Genomic DNA, 26,539 nt, shown 5'->3' with positions numbered 1-26,539 from the left:
CTCTAAAAGTCATGGCGAATATGTCCATCGTTAAAAGTAGTCAATGGTCCTTTAAAATAGCCCATTGTTTTAAATAATACATGGTTGTTCAATTAAAAATAGTCCATGGTCCTAAAAAATAACCCACTGTTTTAAATTAATACATGGTTGTTCAATTAAAAATTGTCCATGGTCCTTTAAAATAGTCCACTGTTTTAAATAAATACATGGTTGTTCAGTTAAAAATAAACCATGGTCCTTTAAAATAACCCAATGTTTAAAATTAATATGTATGGTTTGTTGTTCAATTAAAAATAGTCCATGGACCTTTTATTACAGTTTATGATTCTTTAAATCATAGTTCTATAAAATTGTCCATGGTTTACAAAAATCCATGGGTCAAAATGTCATATACACATAGATTGGTCATGAAAATAAATTAACACTTAGCAATATCATAAATAAAACGCAACTGACTTAATGGTCCAGTATTCTCAAAATATCAGGGTTTACTAGCCTAGAATTGAATGTTACTGTCAGGCTATTGTAAATTTAGATGACGGTGATATTTTACAGCACATACTGTTCCCAGCAAGTGTAACCTCTCGCGACTAAATGAGTGTTTTCCCTACACGCTGAACACAAATTAGAGTTTATTATGCAAGTCCTTTATAAACTACTACAACAATCTAAAAAACTATAAAAACATGACATTCTAATTTTCTTTAAATAACATTAAAAGCTTTAAAAAAAAATCTAAACAAACTCAAACTTGTGATTTTACATGATATATATCTATTCAATTCAATCAATACCATAGCTTTTCATTTATTGAGACATCAAGTTGTAAAAGGTTCATATCTAAATTATCCTGAAATTTTTTTTTTTTTTTTTTTTCTCAATTGATCACTTGAAGTATGCAAAGTATATACTGTAAATTCACTTAATTTCGAGAGAATGAAAATATTTCGTGGTCCTACCAAAAATGTCAATTTTGTGGGTTCTTAAATTTGTTGATTGTCTGTTTTTGCAAACTAAATTACAATGTACTAAAATATTTGTACAGCAGACGAAACAACATTTCGTTGGATCTTAAATTCGTGGATTGGTCTATCCCCCAAAAACCACAAAAATTAGGGCTCCACAAATAATGATGTTGAAAAATTTATCCTAATTTTTTTTATTATTGATTTTACTTTAAATATGTTAATTATTAACAGTTTCTGATGAAACAAAATTTACAAGACCAATGCTGACTGCCTTGATAGATGTGAAAGGGCCTCTCAAAGTTGATCTCAAATGCAAAATAAATCTATTATACCCAAACAGCATGATCTGGTAAACCATCTCTGAGCAGTGATCACATGAAGAAAACATGTCACAAATAAAAATAAACGCTGCCGTTTCATTTGCCCTAATAATAAATTTAATACTAAATGAACACCTTAAAGGGCCTCCACTGAGGTTTTAAGACTTGACAGGCTAAAAATATTTTTCGGAGATTTGTGTACCAATTGAGTCATGTCTTTTCCAGTAACTTGTCCTCATTTTCCCAGGATAATCATTTTAGATGTGAAAAATATTCCAAAAGTGAAAAGTGTTGAGACGCTTTTCTCTCATTATAAATCCGGCTAATAATCACACATAAAATTGATTTTTAATTTAATTTTGAGTATATTTCTTTGTTATCATTCGCAGATTTTTCAATTTTTAGTGCTTCTCTAGATAATTGCAATATTTCAAATTTTATGTTTTTAGATTGTAAGATATTATAAGACAATTTTACCTTTAGACCTCAGTGGGGTTCCTTTAAACAAGGAACATTTTTAAACTGTCAACTACAGATCATCATGGATAGGTTGCAGTGTCTTTACAATTTATATCTAAATGTACAAGTGAGCAAGTTTGTGATGTCAAAATGATGATGTCATAACTTCATGATGTCAAAATGATGTTGTCATAACATCATGATGTTAAATTGATGATGTCATCACTGCATGATGTCAAAATTGATGATGTCATCACTGCATGTCAAAATGATGATGTCATCACTACATGATGTCAAATGTTGTGAAACCTTTTTAATGTCAAAATGATAATATCATGAGTGAAAAATAAGTGAAGAAATGTCAGATGTGACACATATGGTGTCAAATTGGTAAATGTTGTAAATGAATGTCAGATGTTGTAGTAAAATCTATGGTGTCAAAAGAATGATGATGTCATAAGTGAATGGCATCAGTTGTCAAGAAGTTTGTTACATCAAAAATTATGCCATGTGTCAGACATAATACTGTCATCATTCTTTCTGTCACAGCCTCAAATAAAAAAAAGACTCGAACTTTACAGATATCCAATAGATTAATTAACATTATAATTTAGCATAAAAATCTACATCACAGAAATACAAAAGCATTTTTTTTTTTAAGTGTTTAAAAAATAAAAGTATTGAATATACATTTTGATTTCAATATTAGAACTTTTTGACCAAAACATACTAGCATTCTGCTTAAAATATGCAATTCTCCTAAAATTTTAAAGATTCCTTCTGAAAAGCAAAGTCAAAGTAAAATACATTCAGCATTCATTATTTTATGACTATTACAGTATACACATTAATTTTCTTGACAGGACTGACTAACTTGCTACTCAATGAACTACTTTAAAGGCTCATTATGCCTCATAAACAAATAAATTTTACCCTTCTTTAGAAAGAGCAAATATGAGTTTTATAATGTTAAAAATGGTTTAAAAGCATTTATAGATGCTTATTATCTGAAGAAAATAGTGCCCAATGTGAAAATTAGTTCAATATTTGCCATAAAAAGTAGTAAAACATAAACAAAATACATGTATAGCATTTTGACTTCCATACAAAATACTTAATCACTACAACTATACTAATTGTCAAAATGTAACAGCAAAAGATGATTCAGGTAATTGACCAGTGAGAAATTTTTTGGAAACCATATTGGGACACCAAAAATAAGGAGCATTTGATAAATAAATATAAAAGCATACTGGGGCATAATGGGCCTTTAACAACTCTTGATACTTAATAATACTACTTTTATGATATGTCATCACTATAAATAAATATAGTTCATAGAACAATAAATAGATACATAGATATACATATATATAGTTCACTCCAAGATAACCTTTTAAATCTAAATAATCTGTATGGATTTCTCCAATATCAAAAAAAAATTAATAAATAAACAGGCTTTGACATATGCTATGAATTCCTCTTTCTATTCATAGGCTATACCTAAAATAAGAATTTGCATTTGACCTTTTCCTGGAAAGGTCATCATTTTTTTTCGTGAAAGGTCATGATGACAAAAAGGTCATGAAGAGATTTATGAAGAATATCCATTTGACCTTTTTCTGAAAAGGTCATTATTTTTTTCTGCAAATGTCATGATGACAAAAAGGTCATGATTGAAAAGACTATACAATATCACATATTCTTTAAAATAACTCGGATATAGCAAAAGACATCTAAATATAATATTGTAACATTTACACACAATAATGCTGTTTAAGTAATGTATTACACACCGAAAAAGATGTTTAACTAGTTCCTTGAATACCAATTTTTTTTATTTTTTTACAATTTTCCCCAAAAAAGCTAATTTAGTACTTTCTTACAAAAAGCTCTACATCCGGTATACCACAAATTTCAGCAAAATTTATTTAAAATCTTCCTGGTAAACCAAAATCTGTTTAACTAATTCCTTATTTACCAAAAGACAATTACCGGTATATCAAAAGCTATTTCAAACCTTCCTGGTATACCAAAATCTGTTTCAGTAATTCCTTGTATACCAAAAACCATTTTCCCAAAATCTAGTTCAAATAAACTACCTGGTATACAAGAATCTGTTTAAGTAATTCTTTGTTTACCAAAAAAAAAAAAAACAACATTATCTCAAAAAGCTATTTTTAACCATCCTGGTATGCCAAATTCTGTTTGAATAATTCCTTGTATACCAAAAACCAATATCCCAAAAGCTGTTTTAAGTAACTATTATCTTGCATACCAAATTCTGTTTAAAGTACTTCCTGGCGTATCAAAACCTGTCTAAATATCTCCTGGTATGCTAAAAGCTGATTTTAGTATTTCCTTATACAGCACTTTTCTAATATATTAAAAAAATATCTTGAACTGTACAAAGTACTTCAATTTTCAAGTTTCTTTACATACATGTATATCCTAATTTAAGCATCATTTAGACAAATAAATAAAACTTTTTATTATTTACAAACAAAAAATATATACCAGTTTTCAGTAACATAAACTTTCGAAACAGATAAAAAAAAAAAACTTTTGAAAAAAAAATCAAACTGCCCTATTCAGCAGCACTACTTGTAAATTAACTGTATTTCTTAAAACTACAAATACCCCAAGAGAAATATCTTTATTTTATAGGTTGTAACTGATGAAATATACAATATAATGTTCAAAATCTGTATAACAGATTTGATAAGAAAAAAAATCAGCATAAATGCTTCTGAACAGACAGACAGACGGACAAACTGACAAACAAGAAATGGGTAAATTATCAGTATCCTGGCACAAATTTCCTATCACAAATTTCATAATGACAAAAAAAACTCATGTATGTTAAAGACACACTATGCTCAAATTTGATGTTAGAAACTATATTGATGATTTTGTAAATAAAAAATAAACATGTTCTGGCTTCACATGAAGTAGATATGTTTAAAACTCTACACACTATAATTATGTTGTCACACTATGAATATATAGTGTCATTAAAAAATGCCATTTTTTTTAAAGAAAGTACCAACTTTGCTTAACCAATAATAGAGAATTCAGCTTCCCTTACATAGTTTATTCATTACTTTATTCAAATTAGACATATTCAGTAAGAATTTTATAGATTTCAATCAATTTCTGTGATTAAAATATTTTACTCAAGGATGAGCATAGTATATCTTTAACATTTATTTACACAGTCATGTATTAAAATCTGTCTTATAATTATGTAAACCATCATTATTTTTACATTTATGGCATTCAAAGTCCAATTGTTATTCATACTCAATCCATCAATCATCAATGAACTGTAAACCATGACTATATGGAACACATATAAAAACAACAACAATAACAACAACACATATAAAACAACAGATACTGATTACACTTGTCACAGGAATGTATTTACGGGTCCTGAAAGAAAAATGCTAAAAATAGATCACAGACATATGTTGTTTTAAACATTTCAAAATGTTTCGTTCATTTTACAGGAAAAATGCTGATCACATGACTTTTTGTCCAAGTCTTTGGTACACTAGTATATTGGTTAGAAATATTTCAGTAAGAAAATATCACTTTCATACTGAGGCAGCCATTGGTATTTTTGTCCTTATTCTGCTTACACCATCATTATCAACTAAAATAGATATTACAGGTTATATGGCCCAATAAAAACAGTTGTAAGTTTACATAGCAAATAACCATATCAACAAAGGCCATATAACTTATTGAAGGTCTAATAACAAATTTACAATACTGCCAAATTTGTTTAACTTTGATTTAAATTGGAAATAAATCATAAAATTGCTGCAGCCTTGTATATTGGTAAATATACACACCATGATTGATCTATAAAAATTGATGTTTCAAACATGCAGTATTATAAATCATTACTGCTTTAAAATAGAAGCATTTGTATTATTTACTCAATTGTCAGTATTTTAAATTGATAGCTGGCTGTATCACAGTAGATGTACATGATTAAACGCTTACTTAGTAAGCCGTTTCCAAAAAGAAAGTGACAGCATGTTGCAAGAAACATTTAAGTGTATAACACAGTTTCCAGATTTCCAGATCAATCAAGCCTGATAACTTTACTTTTATAATACACATGCCAGCATAAGCAACAGTTAAAGCCTTTCCAATATTTCCAAGTATAACTAGTGACAAGTCTAAGACGAGTCATTTGATTGGTTAATTTTTTGCACTGATTTGAAATCAACCAATGGGTGAGCTCCATCTATAGACTGGTTTAATTTTTTCAATTTAATAAACCTTTGACATGTGCGATGATATACATTTGTGCAGATCTTGCAGATTTCAATTTTTATCTTCTAATTTCGGCCTGAGAAATGTCTTTGGCTTCTAGCCGCTGTTACGATTTTTGTTGGTAGAGGTTAACTACCAGGATAGCACATTGTGGTGGATGTAGTAAAACAGGTTTCCTCACACTGTCAAACATTGCCAGATTTATCTCCCGCTTTTTTTAAACTTTGCAAACTTGAATTAATCTGAAAATAAAATATTAAGAATGGTAAAATATTGTTTAAATACATTTTCCTTTTCCAAATTCATACTTTTTCTAATTCCCACAATGTTAAAATAACAGAAAATTACTCCAATTTTCAGCTAAATAAACATACTTTCAGTAATTAATACACTTTGGCATGATTATGAAAACTGTTAATGAGACCCAGTCTAAATCTGAAGTATCTGATTGGCTGATTCTAAATATAGGTTTTTATTACCCTTCCAGATTTTTTCCACCTTTTTGATTGGACATTGATCACCCGAAAGAAATTGATATAACCGAGCCAGACGGGTAATATACACACTAAATTTCCCCGTTGGGTACCCAACGTTGTAAACAACATGCGCTGAGGTGATGCGCGTACGGTTCGATTTTACGCGGTGTAAATTCCGATTTAAAAGCACTTTTTAATTGTCAAATGATAAATATTTACCAAAGTAGAGTAATGATACATATTCTCATCAGTATCTAAAACAAATATGACCTTGTGAAAGCTTGATATTAATTACAAAAAAGTGCGTTCAATAGACTACTCCTTTTCTCTTGTTTACATTCGGTAGGTACGGGAAAAATACGTCATGTATTTATGTGACGTCATGTTGTGACGAAGAGGTACCCTAAAGGGAATCTTATTTCGACGTTTCATTTGAAACAGCAATGATTTTTTAAAAAATTGTCTAAACTCGGCAGGGGAAGGGTAATAAGATTATTATTTTGGTTTTGGAGTGATATATGTGGATATATTACCTGCCAAGATAAAATATCACCCTCGCCTAACGGCTCGGGTGATATAAAATCTTAACAGGTAATATATCCACATATATCACTCCAAAACCAAAATAACATATATTATTTGACCAATAACAAGATAGGCTTGTAGACTGGTAAATTAATTCTCGAAATGCAGACACAGTCAGAAATGCATACCTAATGTCTCAACATTTTTTAACTTAACATGGCAGATATAGCTTTATTCATATAGATAATCCGATTCAAATTAACCCTCATAAGACAAAATTAGGACAATATAAAATGTAAGCATATTTCTACCTCATGTAAAATCTTTATATTGGCTTGTAATATATTTTGAACATGTTCAGCTGTTGAATCTCTCATCACGGATTGCAAACCCATCACGTTCATGTACGTCTTATCTCTATAACACAATATATAACAGTAAAACAATCTTCACTGATGTCTGAATCTTTATTAAAACATGGTGTCATTCGAAAAAACATGGTCATGACCAGATTCGGGCCTGAACCAATTATATCTGGATTGAGCAGCATTGTATACCTTCACCACTAAGCCACTGCTCCCCTACTTCACACATGACAATTCATAAAATGTTTTAGTCTCATTCCACAACTATAGGGCTTAATGCTGTGCTTTAAAGAGCAAAATATCATAAAGTTTTCTTAATTCTTTTTTCCCACATATTTACCTGTTAAAATTGTGATCAGCCTCTGTCCACACATTTCTAGCCGATATCTTACTTTCCAAATTTAGAATTTTATAAGTTAGTCCCACTGCAGATAACATTAAAAATAATACTCTGAAAATATAAAAACAACAACAAAGTTTAACCAATGATAAATCATAAACATGTACAACAGAACTTAACTGAAGTTAATTTTAAGTCCACCTTATCAATGAAATGTACATAAAACATACAAGTTTAAAGAGTCTGAGTCATTTATTTGTTTGATTTTAAGTTATTTTTATGCTGATTTCAAAACATTTACTTTGGTCAAATCTGTGTCGTCAATCCAGCTTATCTCCTGGGTAACTAACCAGTAATTACCAATATCTCTACAAATGACCAACTACAAATCCTGTATGATGTCTGAACAAGCAGTGATCATTAGACCAAATGTTCTAAATTAATTGTCAAGGACAAATTACGCTTCACCCGCAGATCAAACCCCTACTAATCCGATGCTCTGACAGATGGACAGACAATTTATCATTAATCACTAGCATAATAATGAGCTGCGTCACAACAAAACCAACATAATGGGTTTGCGACCAGCATGGATCCAGACCAGCCTGCGCATCTGCGCAGTCTGATCAGGATCCATGCTGTTCGCTATCAGTATCACTCCTTGTAATAGGGTTTGTAAGCGAACAGCATGGATCCTGATCAGACTGCGCGGATGCGCAGGCTGGTCTGGATCCATGCTGGTCACAAACGCATTATGTTGGTTTTGTCATGGCACGACTCAAATGTTCTAAATTAATTGTCAAGGACAAATTACGCTTCACCCACAGATCAAACCCCTACTAATCCCATCCTCTGACAGATGGACAGACAATATATCATTAATCACTAGCATATGATTTGAAAGATGTAGAAGTACAATTGTGTTTAACATTGTAAAACAATCCAGTACTGATATTATCTTTCTTTTATAGAGAAAGACCATTTACACTTTAATACCATGCTAAATATCTTACTTGGACTTGTCCATTTTTCTATCTGGACAAAACCATTCATCATTTTTAGGAATTATTTCAAAATATGTACTGACTGAACGGCAAACAATGCAGACCATGTTGGCATAAACAGGCGGCACAGATGTGCAGGCTGATCTTGGTCTGTACTAGTGACATGGGTAGAAATCAGTTGCCACCAGCAGGCTTAGGAATAAGGCATACTTTTTAAATTCATATATTGGATAGGAATGTACGTTATACTTACAGTAAGGTACAGATTGCCAGAAGTAGATTGGTTCTTGGAATTCTGAAAGTTTAAATATACAAAGCATGATGAGCTCATTAAATAAATAAGGCATAAAAAATAATAAGGGTTACGTCAACTGGATCAAGAAGTGAGTTTTCAAAATAAAAAGAATCTTTAGTAACACTTTAGATGAGTGAAAACACCTCCATCCCTAAAATATCTTTCATGATACTGAATTTTTAGAGCTACATCAATATCAACATTTTAGATAAGTCAAAACTTCATATAGGAATCATACTTACTTTTGAAGTTTTGTCGCAGAAGTTTGCAAGGCCATTATAGTCTTTTGTCTGTCAATACCTGAAAATAAAGTTAAATCACTAGGTTAGAAGATTTTTACAAATTATTATTTAAATTAAACTGAATTGCAGCCAAGAACAATATTTTAAAATTTTTACCTAGTGTTTTTCATTTAATTGCACTACCTCATTAAAAGATGTTATTGCTTGCATACAAATATAAATGATCATTTTTACTCACAATGAATCACAGAATATGGAAACTGGAGTCTCTTCCCGTCATTTGTCAACGCCTTCGATTCCGTACCTTTCTTCCTAACCGGTACCCCTTTTTTATCCGTATTTGTCAACTTCTTTGGTATTCTTTTATTACTGCGTCGCGACACTTGCCTTACAGGACTTGAATTACTATCCGTCTTTACACTGAGATCATTTAAACCCATCTCGTTAATGTCACTAATATCTACTGAGCCTCTTTCGATACATATACTACAGTCGGAATTATCACTAGAGTCTGACTTAGAATTGGATTGTGATCTGTTTGAAAGCATTTCCTCCAGATTTCCGTTGGCAGCCGTGTTCGTGCTGAATGAGCTATCCCGCTTTCCTAATAAGCCGTCTTGCGCAAACGATGACGAACTCTGAAAAAAATGTGAGTATTTTAAGATTGGATTTTATGACCATACCAAAATTAGTTAAGGTTATATAACATGATAACATTCTAGAAAATCTTATGAAAGAAGAACTGAGGAGCCTAAGCAGGCAAGCTTTAGATTTAGAGTTGAGTTTTCAAACTGGACATGTTGACTGTTATATAAGTGAACAGGGGAATAAGGGTAGAAAAATTAAGTTAACCCTTTAACCTGCTAAATTTCATAAATGGACTTGTCAAGCTTCTATATTTGAATGCATCCTTTATCAAATTTCACTGAGTTGCACTTCATGGAAAGTCCTAAGCCTAAAATATGTCTTAAGACCAAAACTGAAACAATTTTCGTTTCAAAGAAAATGTCCTAAACTACTAAACTAGAACTATCGCTAAATGCGATTCATACCCCCCCCCCCCCACCAATGTCCTTGACAGAAGACTACTTGGAAAGGTGGTTAAGGGAGTAACTTAAGTGGCACAAATACATAAAAAGAAATTATCTCTGGTGGAAAAAAGACGAATTGTACAGTTAATAGTATAAATATATATTGTCAAATCATGTTCGAAACACTTTCATTTTCCCAATGTTCTAAAACAAACAAAAGCAGTAAAGTTAAGAAAATAGCACAATTATGTCAAAATGTAATTAAGAGTGGAAAAACTTTGCATACTAAGCTTACTTATGCAGTGTGGCAATACCACGTGACATTGACGTCATTTTTGGCATCATTTCCAAGACAAATGTTGCTCGATTCGGAAAAGAAAATAGCCGTAAATATTTTATTTCTGTACCAATTTCTTTGGGATATGCACCAGTCTACGGGGAAAAATATAAGCTTTCCATAGAATATTGGATCTTCGTCAGTTTATAAGCCGTTTTTTCAAACACTTTGCCTAACCTTGGAAGTTGCTTGTATTAGAGCGGGCTTCAGTTGCAAGCTATTTCGTTTTCTGGCGTTATCTGGTCTACGCCATGATTAAAAAGTCAGGTTTACATCAACCGGGAGTACGGAAGGCAAAACTCTACCTAAATATGTTCATATTTTTATTATGAATGACATAAATCTTACATTTTTCTTCAATTGTCAATTCTGACACCAGTTCCAAGTCGAAAAAAAGGACTACAGTTTAAAGCAGATTTTAGAATCCGTTGCAAATGCAAAGCAACATGCCTACCGTTCTCTTTCTATTATTATGTTAACCATGAAAAACATTTTATTTACTATACGATTAACATAAACACAAATGAATATTTAAATGATTTTTACTCGCTGCGCTATAAGTGATTTTAAAAGTCGTAAAATGTGGTCTGTATTTGTAAAGAAATTGATTTGCTCTTTTCACGGTAATGATTGTGAAAAATCTATTTGTGTCATGTAGCAATACTAAACGTGGAATAGAAAACAGAAACCCTAAATATCGCCCAAAACGGCAAAATTGAAAATGTTTCAGGCTCTGATTGACTTAGCTAGCCTGTCCAATTAACGTGCACATTCAGGATCACTTCGATTTGTATGCTGTGAAAAGGGTTGCGCCTCAACGCGGCAATTTTAAAGTCAAATGTTATTCTTTTGTAAAGAGCCTTTGTATATATATATATATAAAGAACCTGTAGCAATCTTTTAGTATGATAGATTAAGCTTTTTAACACAGTGGCACTCGTTGATAAAAATATTTTTACATCCTGTTTTCATACCCACGGTAACCGTTTTTCGTGAACTGGATATAACTTCGTTTACTTAAGAACACTATTAAACCCTATCTATTTTATAATTGCATTTATTTCTGTTGATGAACTGCATATCTGACAAATTTAGTTAATAATATCAGTCAACTCAGCTTTATCAGGGAGCTCACCAATATAAACATTGTAAAGAGAGAAAGTGAACGGAATATTTATGGTTTGAAAACATTTAAATCGAGTAGAGCTTTTTAACAATAATGTCTCTTTCAACTGAATAAAAACGATAGGGCTATTAAGGACAATTTCTTATCGATGTGGTCATTGGCTGTAAATGCATGGATTATTGCACGCGGCATGACCTGCAGATGTCCTCAACAGGCTTTTTAAAAATTTGTAGCATTTTAAGATTTAAAAAAGCATCGCACATTAAAATCTAAAACATGATAAACATGACGCATATATATACTAAATAAGTGAATTATCTGATATGTAAATAAAGAAGTAAGTCATTTGACAGTTGAAGGATAAAAAATGAATATACTCTTCAAATGTAATCGTAATTTTACTAAGCTTATGTTAGCTTTATCAATTATTCAATGGCATCAGTGGCATATGGACCCCAGTCATAGATCTTGCCGATGTTGCTATTACAGATGTTAATGTAAATATTTATATAATTATTGATAATCATTGTTATTTTTGTCTTTTTGAATGTTTTGTTTCAAGAAATTTGACTGTGATCGATGGCTGTTGCTTTGTAAAATCATTTATCTGTTTACTATTTTCTACTTTGTTTACTCCACATGGCATCCATTCTCGTTCTTATTCGTGGCTATTTTGGGTCTTTTTGATAAATAGAGAATCATAAGTAATGCAACTAAGTAACAATACTATCAGATTTACAAGGCAAAGTTCCAAGTTCAAATTGTGTTTTAGTTTATCAAACTCTATAGACCTTTATTATACAACAATTCCAGAAAAAATATATACCTTTTAAAAGTCTCTCTTTTGAGGACAGAATAACCTATTCGTCACATTCACGAGTGTCAGTATTTGTCCGTTACTCTTTTTAAAAATAAACTGAAAAAATACCTTTAGCTTTACAACACTCGCGTTAAAGTGTAACCCTTTCCATATCATACAAAAGTGTTTTTTATATTAACTCTTTCTCTCACTAAGAGCATATATTTCTTATCAATTTCGCCATTGTGAAATAGAATAATTTTACTACATAGGATAAGATGAGCAATACTTTAAACATCTTCAAAACGAACCAAAACATTATTTTCCGACAGGACTAAATCTACGTGATTTGACATGCGATACAAGTAAGTGTTGTTGCTTTAAGGAACAATCAGTTTTTTCACAATCTCTCTGTGAACGATCAACAATGAAAAACTCAATTGTAGAAAGAGAACGGTAGGCATGTTGCTTCGCATTTGCAACGGATTCTAAAATCTGCTTTAAACTGTAGTCCTTTATTTCGACTTGGAACTGGTGCCAGAATTGACAATTGAAGAAAAATGTAAGATTTATGTCATTCGTAATAAAAATATGAACATATTTAGGTAGAGTTTTGCCTTCCGTACTCCCGGTTGATGTAAACCTGACTTTTTAATCATGGCGTAGACCAGATAACGCCAGAAAACGAAATAGCTTGCAACTGAAGCCCGCTCTAATACAAGCAACTTCCAAGGTTAGGCAAAGTGTTTGATAAAACGGCTTATAAACTGACGAAGATCCAATATTCTATGGAAAGCTTATATTTTTCCCCGTAGACTGGTGCATATCCCAAAGAAATTGGTACAGAAATAAAACATTTACGGCTATTTTCTTTTCCGAATCGAGCAACATTTGTCTTGGAAATGATGCCTAAAATGACGTCAATGTCACGTGGTATTGCCACACTGTTATGACCCTTCATATATTATATAGTTTCAAGTGAATATCTGTTCTAGTTTCAGAAACATTTAAGTATTAATGGTTATATCAGAACATTTTCTAAGCCTAAAAGGGGCATAACTTGTGTCATAATTCAATGGAATTGTAGAACTTTCGTCATCTGAGCTTACTTGTAACCATTCATATAAATTTTAAGTTTCAAGTAAATATCTGTTCTAGTTTAAGAAATATTATAGTAAATAAATTTAAAGACAAAAAAATTGGACTTAACTTTGTCAAAATACAATACAAAGTTATCCCCCCCATTTTTTTTAGTTATGAAACTTTCTTACCTGCGACACTTCTTATATTTGAAGTTTAAAATGATTATCTGTTCTAGTTTTAGAAACATTCAAGTACATGTTAAAATTTCAGAACATTTTCTAAGTCAATTTTTGACATTCAAGTGTGGCCTTGACCTTAGCAGGCACAAGGGTAAGATGGGTTCTGCGAATTGGGGTCAACATTTGAGTTAAGTTTGAAGAAAATCCTTCCATAAGTATAGAATTTATAGAGCGGACACTACATATTGTCTAGTATTGATTGTATGTAAATTTAAAGACATAAAAAGGGGCATAACTTTGTCAAAATGCAATACAGAGTTATGAAACATGACCTGCATATCTTACTAGTGACACCTCATATAAATATTATCTTTTAAGTTTCAAGGGAATACCTGTGCTAGTTTCAGAAATTTTCAAATACATGTTAAAATTCAAGAATTTTTTTTAGGTCATTTTATGACCTTCAAGTGTGACCTTGACCTTAATAGACGGCAAAAGGGTAACATGGGTTTTGCACATAACCTTGTTGAAGTGAACATTTGAGTCAAGATTGAAGAAAAATTAAATTAAAATTAATTACAGTCTAAAAATTTGACAAAAGATGAAAATATTCATTGAAACAGACTTATGTTAATCCTATAATTTGTTTTAAATCCTAGGACTATAGAATATACTTGACTTCGGAGTTTTCTATGAAACGCAGCCAAGATATCAAGATGAATTCTTAAAGCTACAGTCTCACTAACATCCCGGCAGAGCCCCGGCAGAGCCCCGGTAGACGTCCGGGGTGATCCGGGAACGACCGGGGTACGACCGGGAACAACCGGGGTACATCCGTAACTCTGCCGGCAACGTCCGGGATGATCCGGGAACATCCGGCATTCGACCCCGGATGGAATAAAATATTTAATATCACCGGGGTGGTCCGGGATGATCCGGGAAGGTATAGCTTTGCCGGCATCATCCTTAGCTCTGCTGGGAACGACCGGGGTGATACCGGGAAAGCACCGTAGCTCTGCCGGCACAAACCGGGAATGATCCGGGGTATGATATAGCCGGTAGAGCTACGGTAGAGCTACGGTAGAGCCCCGTTATATGCCGGCAGAGCCCCGGTAACTACAAGCAGAACCCCGGAGGATAAAGGTAGAGCTACGGTTGATCCCGGTAGAGCCCCGGCAAAGCCCGGATCATTTAAAAAAAATAAGGACAATTTGTGATGATTGAACTTGTTTGTATTAAAAGCCTTCCCATTTCCCTTCTATCCAGTATGGCATAAGGATTTTTCAGAAAATCATCATGAATTACTATTCTGGAACAACAGATATTATATTAAATAAAAATTATGTATCAAGGTTATCATTTTCGGGCGTTTTCAATCCACCGGGGTTCTACCGGGGCTCTGCCTGGATCGTCCGGGGCTCTGCCGGGGCTCTGCCTGGATCGACCGGGGCTCTGCCTGGGTCAACCGGGGCTCTTCCGGCGTCATCCGGGAACGACCGGGGAAGCACCGGCATGAACCGTAGCTTCACCTGGGCTCTGCCTGGATGATCCGGAGCGCATCCTGGGTGGTTAGTAGGGAACTACCGTAGTGCTGCCGGGGTAAGTGTGACCGCAACAATAATTTCATCCCGGATCGTCCCGGATCATCCCGGTAACTTACCGGGATGGTCCTGGGCTCTGCCGGGTTATGGTGAGACCGAGTCTTAAAGTTGAGTCAAACAACAGTGTAGAGCTTGGTCAGACTAGCCAGGTTCACTGGTGGCAAAACCTAATCCTTTTCAGTTACAGCAGGGAGAGGGATAATTAAGATTTCAACAAATAAAGAGTAAAATTGCCCTAAACCATCTACAGTGAAACCTGATAACAAAGGTCATACAAGGGATAGACTAAACATGGCTTTTATAGACAAGACTTAGTGGTCTTTATTTGGAGGTCATGTTGTTCTTTTTAATCAATAAAGGATTGTTGTAAAGTGGCCTTTATTTACAGGATGATATTTAATCAGAGGTGGTCTATTAACACAGGTTTGACTCAATATCTCAGTCACAACTGTTATTACATAATTATAATGAACGATATTTTTGAATAAATTTGAAAGTGTATTTACTAACCCTATCAGCCTTTAATGTGTCACACCCTCCATCCAAACCTTCTGAAGTCTGCAAGTAAAGAAGGCATAAATTCAAAATAAACTGATATTTTCTAATGCATTCAAGGGAGACAAGTCTATCTGATAAAATGCAGTGACTATACAGACTTAATTCCCTTGTTTAACATGAAGATCATCATTTTCTCTATGAAATGAACAGAATAAATCTAAATATGAACAATTTTCTAAAACTTGAAAAAAGGAAACAATGTCTAGACTTTTTAAAGGGCTTTGCCTGTCAAAATTAAAAAAAAAAACACAAAAAAACCAAGGCATCTTATCTTGAACTTTTTAAAAACACATCTCCATACACATAAATGAAACCTAGTAATTGCAGTGCAAACCAAAATTTGATATACATGTATATAAACAAAATATGTTAGTCAAGCCATGAGTATGCAAATAAAGAATTTGGTACAGTATTCATCAACAGACCAGAAGAGAACAAAATAATGATAACTCTGTCAAGAAATTTAAACTTTAAGACTTAAGCCACCAATCAAAATTACAGTGTGACCTCCACAGAGTGGCCATCTGTAGAGCAATATATATTTACAAAAACAGACAGTAAGACCACAAAACTTTAACTTCTCTATAGCATCATCTCTCAGTATCAATCAAAACTTTGTTTCCCAAAAGGTGTTGCTCTGTATTTGCTTATTTTAGGACTCTCAATTTGCTTATTTTAGGACTCTCAATTTGCTTATTTTAGGACTCTCAATTTGCTTATTTTAGGACTCTCAATTTGCTTATTTTAGGATTCTCAATTTGCGAATTTTAGGACTCTCAATTTGCGTATATTAGGACTCTGTATTTGCATATTTTAGGACACTGTTTTTGCATATTTTAGGACACTTTATTTGCATATTTTAGGACACTATAAAATGCCCTTTTTCATATTACAATACCTTCATCAAGAATGTTAATCAATACTGTACCAGTGATAAATTTAATATCAGATTAATACATGTATATTTATTTTATTATATCAAATACAAGTGTCATCCTTAAACAAAACATTTAAAGAAAAAACAAACAATTGTTTAAATAAACCAGCCTGTTCCTATGATGGCTAAATTTTGACATGTTGTTGCTGCTGCAGCAAGCCAGTATGAACAAGTCTTTTCTTGTAAATGAGCTTTCAATTATAATGCTAAATGGTGAAACAAGAGCCTTGAAAATGTAGACTATTTATTAAATTCAAAAAGGGCCATAACTCTGTCAATAATTCAGGAACAAGTAATTAAACCAAGACAGCATGCTACAGGGCACTTGGTGAAAAGTTTTGGGTATAATCCCTCAATAAATGTACGAGTAGATGTAAGCTTAAAGAATTATTAACACTGGCCTGTTGTAACATTCATCAATCTTGTAACCAGATTTTTTTCCTTAAAAAAAAATTCCTTGTTAAAAACAATTCACTCAAAGATAATAAAAAAGGTTATAAAAATAAAACGTCCCATGCAGGTGCTATGTATAGTAAAATAATAAAGCCATCCCATAGTAATGTCATATCATTATAGTTTAGTTCGCATAAAAGTTAGGGGTGTGGATATTATAATACCTGGTAATGTTCTATGTACTTATCACACAGGAGCTGTTTCCGGAAAAATAATAAATATTTCTTAGAATACTTTCAAAAACAAGAGGGCCATGATGGCCCTAGATCGCTCACCTGACTTATCAAACTCATCCAAACAATTACCTAGACAAGCATTCTGACCAAGTCTCATGACAGGTGAGTCAAAAATGTGACCACTACAGTGTTAACAAGGATTATCCATATTTGAGCAGTGCAACCTAGTTTTTTACCCAGGTGACACATATTCAAACTTGACCTAGAAATCATCAAAACAAACTTTCAGACCAATTTCCAGGATACTTGGATCAAAACAGTAGCAACTAGAGTCTTAACAAGGTTTCCTATTTTTAGCTCCGGTGACCTAGTTTCACATGCGATTTCGAACTCATCCAAGCAATTACCTAGACAAGCATCCTGACCAAGTTTGATGATAATTGAGTCGAAAATGTGACCACTAGAATGTTAACAAGGTTTTTCCATATTTGGGCGGTGTGACCTAGTTTTTCATCCAAGATGACCCATGTTCGATCTTGACTTAGAAATCATCAAAACAAACTTTCAGACCACTTAACAGAATATTTGGATCACAACAGTAGCCACTAGAGTGTTAACAAGATTTTTCTATTTTTAGCTCCTGTGACCTAGTTTTTCATCCGAGATGTCCCATGTTCGATTTATTTCCAGCAATGACCTAGACAAGTTTCCTGACCAAGTTTGATGACAATTGATTCAAAATTGTGACCACTAGAGTGTTAACAAGGTTTTTCTATTTTTAGCTCCTGTGACCTAGTTTTTCATCCGAGATGACCCATGTTCAAACTCATCCGAGCTATCAAACTCATCCGAGCTATCACCTAGACAAGCATCTTTATCAAGTTTGATGATGATTGATGCAAAAATGTGAACGCTAGAGTGTTAACAAGGTTTTCTATTTTTAGCTCCAGTGACCTACTTTTTCATCCGAGATGACCCATGTTCAAACTCATCCGAGCTCTCACCTAGACAAACATCTTGACCAAGTTTGATGATGACTGATGCAAGAATGTGACCGCAAGAGTGTTAACAAGATTTTTCTATTTTGAGCTCCGGTGACCTACTTTTTCATCCGAGATGACCCATGTTCGAACTCATCCGAGCTATCACCTAGACAAGCATCTTGACCAAGTTTGATGATGATTGATGCAAAAATGTGACCGCTAGAGTGTTAACAAGGTTTTTCTATTTTTAGCTCCGGTGACCTACTTTTTCATCCGAGATGACCCATATTCGAACTCATCCAAGCTATCAACTAGATAAGCATCCTGACCAAGTTTGATGATGATTGATGCAAAAATGTGACCGCTAGAGTGTTAACAAGGTTTTTCTATTTATAGCTCCGGTGACCTAGTTTTTCATCCGAGATGACCCATATTCGAACTCATCCGAGCTATTATCTAAACAAGCATCCTGACAAAGTTTGATGATGATTGGGTCAAAAATGTGACCACTAGAGTGTTCACAAGGTTTTTCTATTTATAGCTCCTGTGACCTACTTTTTCATCCGAGATGACCCATGTTCGAACTCATCTGAGCTATCACCTAGACAAACATCCTGACCAAGTTTGATGATGATTGGGTCAAAAATGTGACCTCTAGAGTGTTCACAAGGTTTTTCTATTTTTAGCTCTTGTGACCTAGTTTTTCATCCGAGATGAGCCATGTTCGAACTCATCCGAGCTTTCAACTAGTAATGCATCCCGACCAAGTTTGATGATGATTGAGGCAAAAATGCTACCGCTAGAGTGTTCACAAGCAATTGTGGACGGACAACGGACATTCACCGATCCTAAAAGCTCACCCTGAGCAAGCTCAGGTGAGCTAAAAAAATCAAAACTAGAAATGTGTCCATAGGACACGGATGCCCCCACACGCCACTGTTCTGTCAATCTTATGACTCTAGGTCAAATATTTTTTGGACTACATGTGCCACAATTTGAAAACTAAAAGTTAACAAAGGGCCATAATTCTGTTAAATTTGGTCGCAGCAAAAATTCCTTCCTTTACTACCATCTACACATTAAGGTTGTTCATCCCTGGAAGTTTAAGCAAAATCTGCCATCCGGTTTAAGAGGAGTTGCCTTCACAAAATTTCTAAATAGTATATAGTGAAAAAATCAACAAAGGGCCATAATTCTGTTAAATTTGGTCGCAGCAAAAATTCCTTCCTTTACTACCATCTACACATTAAGGTTGTTCATCCCTGGAAGTTTAAGCAAAATCTGCCATCCGGTTTAAGAGGAGTTGCGTTCACAAAATTTCTACATAGTATATAGTGAAAAAATCAACAAATGGCCATAATTCTGTTAAATTTGGTTGCAGCAAAAATTCCTTCCTTTACTACCATCTACACATTAAGGTGTTCATCCCTGGAAGTTTAAGCAAAATCTGCCATCCGGTTTAAGAGGAGTTGCGTTCACAAAATTTCTACATAGTATATAGTGAAAAAATCAACAAAGGGCCATAATTCTGTTAAATTAGGTCGCAGCAAAAATTCCTTCCTTTACTACCATCTACACATTAAGGTTGTTCATCCCTGGAAGTTTAAACAAAATCTGCCATCTGGTTTAAGAGGAGTTGTGTTCACAAAATTTCTACATAGTATACAGTGAAAAAAATCAACAAAGGGCCATAATTCTGTTAAATTTGGTCGCAGCACAAATTCCTTCCTTTACTACCATCTACACATTAAGGTTGTTCATCCCTGGAAGTTTAAGCAATATCTGCCATGCGGTTTAAGAGGAGTTGCGTTCACAAGATTTCGGAACGTACGGACGGACGGACGGACAGACGTACGGACGGACACTCGGACGGACAAGTGCAACGCTATATGCTCCCACTCTGTGGGGGCATAAAAATCGTCCCCCTAAGGAAAATTTATAAAACTCATACAGTTTTCCCCTTAATTTTGCTTTACATCAAGTTTTGACTAAGTTCCCCTTTTTGCAAAAATACCTTGAATTTTTCTCTCCAAAATTTAAGGAAAGGACCTATTCCCCTACTGGTGAAAAAAAATCATGCTTTTATGTATATTTAGTTAACCTAAACAAAATTCTGCTTATTCATTAATATCTTGCAAAATTCTGGCAAGAAACCGTGAAATATTTCTATCTATCATTCACCTTTCAGAAAAACCACAATCAACAAATATGCAAAACATACTTATAAACTCAAGGCTGTTTGTGGATCCATATAAAAACATTTTTAAACCTTATACATGTACTTTAATGCTTTCATTTCCATAAAATCATATCACACTTTTCTCTCAAAACAATATCATGAGAAAGCACAATATCTTATTTACTATTGTTATTGCTATATTGAGTTGCCATAGCAATAATTCCGTTCTCATAAAGTCATTTTCTTTTTTGATCAAAGATATTACATTGTATATACCTTATTGAGATCTCAATACACTTATTTGATTGAGTTGTGAAAAAGTTTTTGCCAATATTCTCATCTTATTCACTCCTCCTATATACATGTATAGCATTTTATTCTTTAAATATTATACATGTATATTATCTAGATCTACTAGTACATACTTGTCAGCACTGTCAACACTGTTTTTGTACCAGTGTTCAATGTTATATAGAAACATTCTCATCTCAAACTCAGAATTCTGATATTTGATTGGTCAAGAATCTGGCACAGAAAATACATAGACCAATGAAAATCCTGAGATTCGAGACAAAGCTCAGAGAAAGTTTTATAACTTCTAACCCAGTTTCTTCATACAACAAAGTACTCACATATATCTATCATTTTTCTCAGCAATACTATTTTTCTATTTTGCTATGAAATTCCCTTGAACTTGGAAACGGTCTGTTCCGAATTCAAAACTGGGCTATACCATTTCACAAATTCAGCATGTTTAAGGCATTTGCAGCAATAACCTGCTTTCAGCACTTTAAACTATCATTGTCATCCTATTACAAAGGCTTAACATTTTCCCTTATATAAGCGTGTTTCAACGGCTTTTTGCCCCCCACCCCCCTTTTTGAGGCCTCAAACAGTGAAAAAATGCCCTTTTAGACCCCAAACACTGTTTTTCGTTTGAGAAATGTTGTTAAAAAAAGTGACCACTTTTTCGGCGCCGGCCCCCATCCAAATATTACATCACGGGGTTGCCAGAAGGGGGATGTGCCCCCTTTTGTTTGGGGGGTTTGAAGGGGGGTGGAGTCCCCCTCATCGCCAAGAAAATTTTGGACATGTGACAGGCTAAAAATGGCCTCAGGTTGATCTTAGGGTAACTAGTAACCGACGCTGAAAAGCCTTTTACTCTATCTCCATTCATTGAGAAGTTGCAGCACTTTGAAATCAGTTTTGATGGAAAAAAACAATGCAAAATAGTGATTTTTGGCAATTTTGAGACGTCCCTCCGTTGCCATGGTAACAGGAAATTTACCATTGAGCATGCTGTTACAGAGGCTATGGTGTAGTCAACATTTGTGTCAAGTTTCATTAGTATTGAAGCATTTTTCATAGTTTCATAGCAGTATGAACTTGTGACAGGAGGCTTTTTAATGAAAATGGCCATTTTTCGCAATATGCTCATGGGGTAAAAGGTTAATATCCTTTTAAATTTTTTCTTTGACAGAAGAAAATGAATTTGTTGTAAATGTGAAAATTAACGAGTTTCTCTATACCTACAACAAATAAGATGTTTATGTAAGGTTTATATAAGATATCGATGCACTACGTTTACATACCTAAACAAATCTACAATAGCACTTGCATTGATTTACGTTCAAACTATAACTACGGTTGAGACCAGTTAGTTTCTATGTTTGAATTTAAAGTATTTACCATTGATAAAAGCAGACATGTTTTAAGATTAAGATTCTGCCTTTCACCAAACGGGATCTAAATGTAAAATTGTCACATTAATTATCAACTCAAACAATACCAATTTGTGTACCTTCTTTGAAACATTTAATCACTGCAGTCCTTTCATGTAGTGGTGCAATGAAACAGTAAAACCCATACTTAATATCTTGCTATACAGTAAATACATCGCTATATACCGGTATAAAAATATGCAATTTCCTGGCATAGCAGTATGCAATATATACGGGCATAGCAGTATGCAATATATACTGGCATAGCAGTATGCAATATATACTGGCATAACAGTATGCAATATATACTGGCATAGCAGTATGCAATATATACTGGCATAACAGTATGCAATATATACTGGCATAGCAGTATAAAATATATACTGGCATAACAGTATGCAATATACTGGCATAGCAGTATAAAATATATATCAACATAACAGTATGCAATATATACTGGCATAGCAGTATGCAATATATACTGGCAAAACAGTAAGCAATATATACTGGCATAGCAGTATGCAATATATGCTGGCATAACAGTATGCAATATATACTGGCATAACAGTATGCAATATATACTGGCATAGCAGTATGCAATATATACTGGTATAACAGTATACAATATATACTGGCATAACAGTATGCAATATATACTGGCATAGCAGTATGCAATATATACTGGCATAACAGTATGCAATATATACTGGCATAACAGTATGCAATATACACTGGCATAACAGTATGCAATATATACTGGCATAGCAGTATGCAATATATACTGGCAAAACAGTAAGCAATATACAGGCATGACAGTATGCAATATATGCTGGCATAACAGTATGCAATATATACTGGTATAACAGTATACAATATATACTGGCATAACAGTATGCAATATATACTGGCATAGCAGTATGCAATATATACTGGCAAAACAGTAAGCAATATACAGGCATGACAGTATGCAATATATGCTGGCATAACAGTATGCAATATATACTGGTATAACAGTATACAATATATACTGGCATAACAGTATGCAATATATACTGGCATAGCAGTATGCAATATATACTGGCATAACAGTATGCAGTATATTCTGGCATAACAGTATGCAATATATACTGGCATAACAGTATGCAGTATATACTGGCATAACAGTATACAATATATACTGGCATAACAGTATACAATATATACTGGCATAACAGTATGCAATATATACTGGCATAACAGTATGCAATATATACTGGCATAGCAGTATGCAATATATTCTGGCATAACAGTTAGCAATATATTCTGGCATAACAGTATGCAATATATACTGGCATAACAGTATACAATATTTACTGGCATAACAGTATACAATATATACTGGCATAGCAGTATGCAATATATACTGGCATAACAGTATGCAATATATTCTGGCATAACAGTAAGCAATATACTGGCATAACAGTATACAATATATTCTGGCATAACAGTATGCAATATATACTGGCATAACAGTATACAATATATTCTGGCATAACAGTATACAATATATACTGGCATAACAGTATGCAATATATACTGGCATAGCAGTATGCAATATATACTGGCATAACAGTATGCAATATATACTGGCAAAGCAGTATGCAATATATACTGGCATAACAGTATGCAATATATACTGGCATAGCAGTATGCAATATATACTGGCATAGCAGTATGCAATATATACTGGCATAGCAGTATGCAATATATACTGGCATAACAGTATGCAATATATACTGGCATAGCAGTATGCAATATATACTGGCATAGCAGTATGCAATATATACTGGCATAACAGTATGCAATATATACTGGCATAGCAGTATGCAATATATGCTGGCATAACAGTATACAATATATACTGGCATAACAGTATACAATATATACTGGCATAACAATATGCAATATATACTGGCATAACAGTATGCAATATATTCTGGCATAGCAGTATGCAATATATACTGGCATAGCAGTATACAATATATACTGGCATAGCAGTATGCAATATATACTGGCAAAACAGTAAGCAATATACAGGCATGACAGTATGCAATATATGCTGGCATAACAGTATGCAATATATACTGGTATAACAGTATACAATATATACTGGTTTAACAGTATGCAATATATACTGGCATAGCAGTATGCAATATATACTGGCAAAGCAGTATGCAATATATACTGGCATAACAATATGCAATATATTCTGGCAATCAGTATGCGATATATACCGTCATAACAGTATGCATTATACTATGCATTGTACGGCATAACATTACGTAAGATACTGGCAAAACAGGGAACAATATAGCAGCAAAACAGTAAATAGCTGCAACACTTTTTCAATTTTTTAAAAACAGAATTTTCAGGACCTTAGCTTTTCAAAAACAAATCAGATTCTAAACTTAAATGTCCCACTCAGACAATGGCTGAATATGCATAAAAAACAAAATATACCATACCTTGGCCTCCTGAGATTTCTTCCACATGCTAACAAAGAACTTGTAAGTATTGTCTCGGGATATAAAAGATCCAAAGGCATACTGTGAATAAAAAAAATCAAAATTTAATATACTTTATTAGGCACTGTTTTCCTTACAAGCACAGTTTACTTCTAACAAATATTAGTCTATGTTCATTATGTAATATGAAAAAATGAAAAGCAAGCAAAATTGTATGTTGTTCATACAATATTATGTGTATTTTATCATTATCTTCACACACTTTGCAAGGTTTTTCATTTTCTATGACAATAAGGCCATAATTATCATTACAAACATTACAAAATTAATGTACTAAAGTAATAGCCAAATATTTCAACAGAAATTTGAAATATCTATAACAAAAGATTTTATAACTAAACAAATATCACGTTGTCATTTTTTTTCATCCAACTTATGAGGCTAACAGCATAGAACTGTGCTAGTTGGCACATTCATACAGTCTCATAAGGCTAAGTGGTCACAAATTTATAAATGTTTTTTATCCTGGTAACCCCTAAAATTGCTAATGGAATACACAAATTGAAGGGGAGCGGGGGCCTAGTAGTTATGGTGTTTGCCTCCCAACCCATGGATCATGGGTTCGAGCCCTTAATGAGTCATGACCATGGGTCTTCATATGACACCAGTACTGGTTGGTTCCAGAAGTGGACTCGAAAGTGATTATTATAAGTTGTAAGATCCTGTTTGGCAATCAGGCTTAAATAAATATGATTAAACCACATAGTGAAACTAGAAAAGTCCAATTATAGAAAAGTCCAATCTTACACAAATGGTAATGGTAAAACACAATTTTCAGACTCATTAATATAATGATGAACATAATTTTGCAATAGGACTGCAGAAAATCTAAAATTATCAAATGTTAAAACCCTATAATAATAATTGTAAGTCAATCATCTTGGATTAGATTTAGATTTATAACACTTTTCTGGAGTATAGTGTTTAGCACATGATTTGGGCTTAAAATCTTTTACACTTAAAGGCCCAGAGTATGCCTCAGAAATCTTTTTTTTTTTCCCCAAAAACTTTTTATTTTTGTTATCTTGTTACAGTTTCAAACAAATACTCAATTGCTGTATAAATGAACTATCTTTGCTCCTTTTGCCTTGTTGGGCATTGATATTATTATATTGATTTAGTATTTTGTATACTACTTTGTTTACATTTTGCTACTTTTACGAAACATTACTGCACATTCAGCGCTACTTTCCTCAACTGTTTAGCATCCAACATGCTTTTAATCCTTTATTCACGTGTATGAAATTTCAAGAGAATTTAATAAAAATAGATATCCAAAGCATAATGTGCCTTTAACAACCTTACTACTCAACAAATGCAGAAACCATTCAAGAATAATACAATAGTTGACTATACCTTGTCATTTTTGGTTTGAAGTCCTATGGCATTAGGGAATATGATGGCAGTTTTCTCTCTTGTTATACTGATCACACTGTCCATAGGGATCTCCAACTGAAAAATATCAATAAAACTTGAATCTCAAAACTTTACAATGCTTAATATAATAAAACAGATGCTCATCCTCCAA

At 33.3% G+C, this 26,539-nt stretch overlaps 1 protein-coding gene across 2 annotated transcripts in view; it reads right to left on the bottom strand.

The window, feature by feature from the left end:
• Positions 1-889: 889 nt before the first annotated feature.
• LOC132734445 (GRAM domain-containing protein 2B-like) overlaps positions 890-26,539 on the bottom strand; it is a 56,896-nt gene continuing 31,246 nt past the window's right edge. Inside the window, exons 7-16 of one of the 2 annotated variants that reach the window (XM_060721191.1) lie at positions 26,368-26,463; positions 24,952-25,032; positions 17,553-17,585; positions 15,951-15,998; positions 9,523-9,922; positions 9,285-9,342; positions 9,001-9,042; positions 7,744-7,854; positions 7,350-7,455; positions 890-6,279 (exon numbers count right to left, since the gene is read on the bottom strand). In XM_060721191.1, the coding sequence (XP_060577174.1) occupies positions 6,223-6,279; positions 7,350-7,455; positions 7,744-7,854; positions 9,001-9,042; positions 9,285-9,342; positions 9,523-9,922; positions 15,951-15,998; positions 17,553-17,585; positions 24,952-25,032; positions 26,368-26,463 (1,032 nt within the window). In that variant the 3' untranslated portion in view covers positions 890-6,222. The remainder of the gene's footprint in view (positions 6,280-7,349; positions 7,456-7,743; positions 7,855-9,000; positions 9,043-9,284; positions 9,343-9,522; positions 9,923-15,950; positions 15,999-17,552; positions 17,586-24,951; positions 25,033-26,367; positions 26,464-26,539) is intronic. The other variant, XM_060721197.1, reaches the window with a different exon arrangement.

Source organism: Ruditapes philippinarum, unplaced genomic scaffold (assembly GCF_026571515.1).
Source record: "Ruditapes philippinarum isolate M1 unplaced genomic scaffold, ASM2657151v2 ctg4318_1_1_1_1, whole genome shotgun sequence".
NCBI lineage: Eukaryota > Metazoa > Mollusca > Bivalvia > Venerida > Veneridae > Ruditapes > Ruditapes philippinarum.
This window is presented reverse-complemented; position numbering and strand designations above follow the sequence as displayed.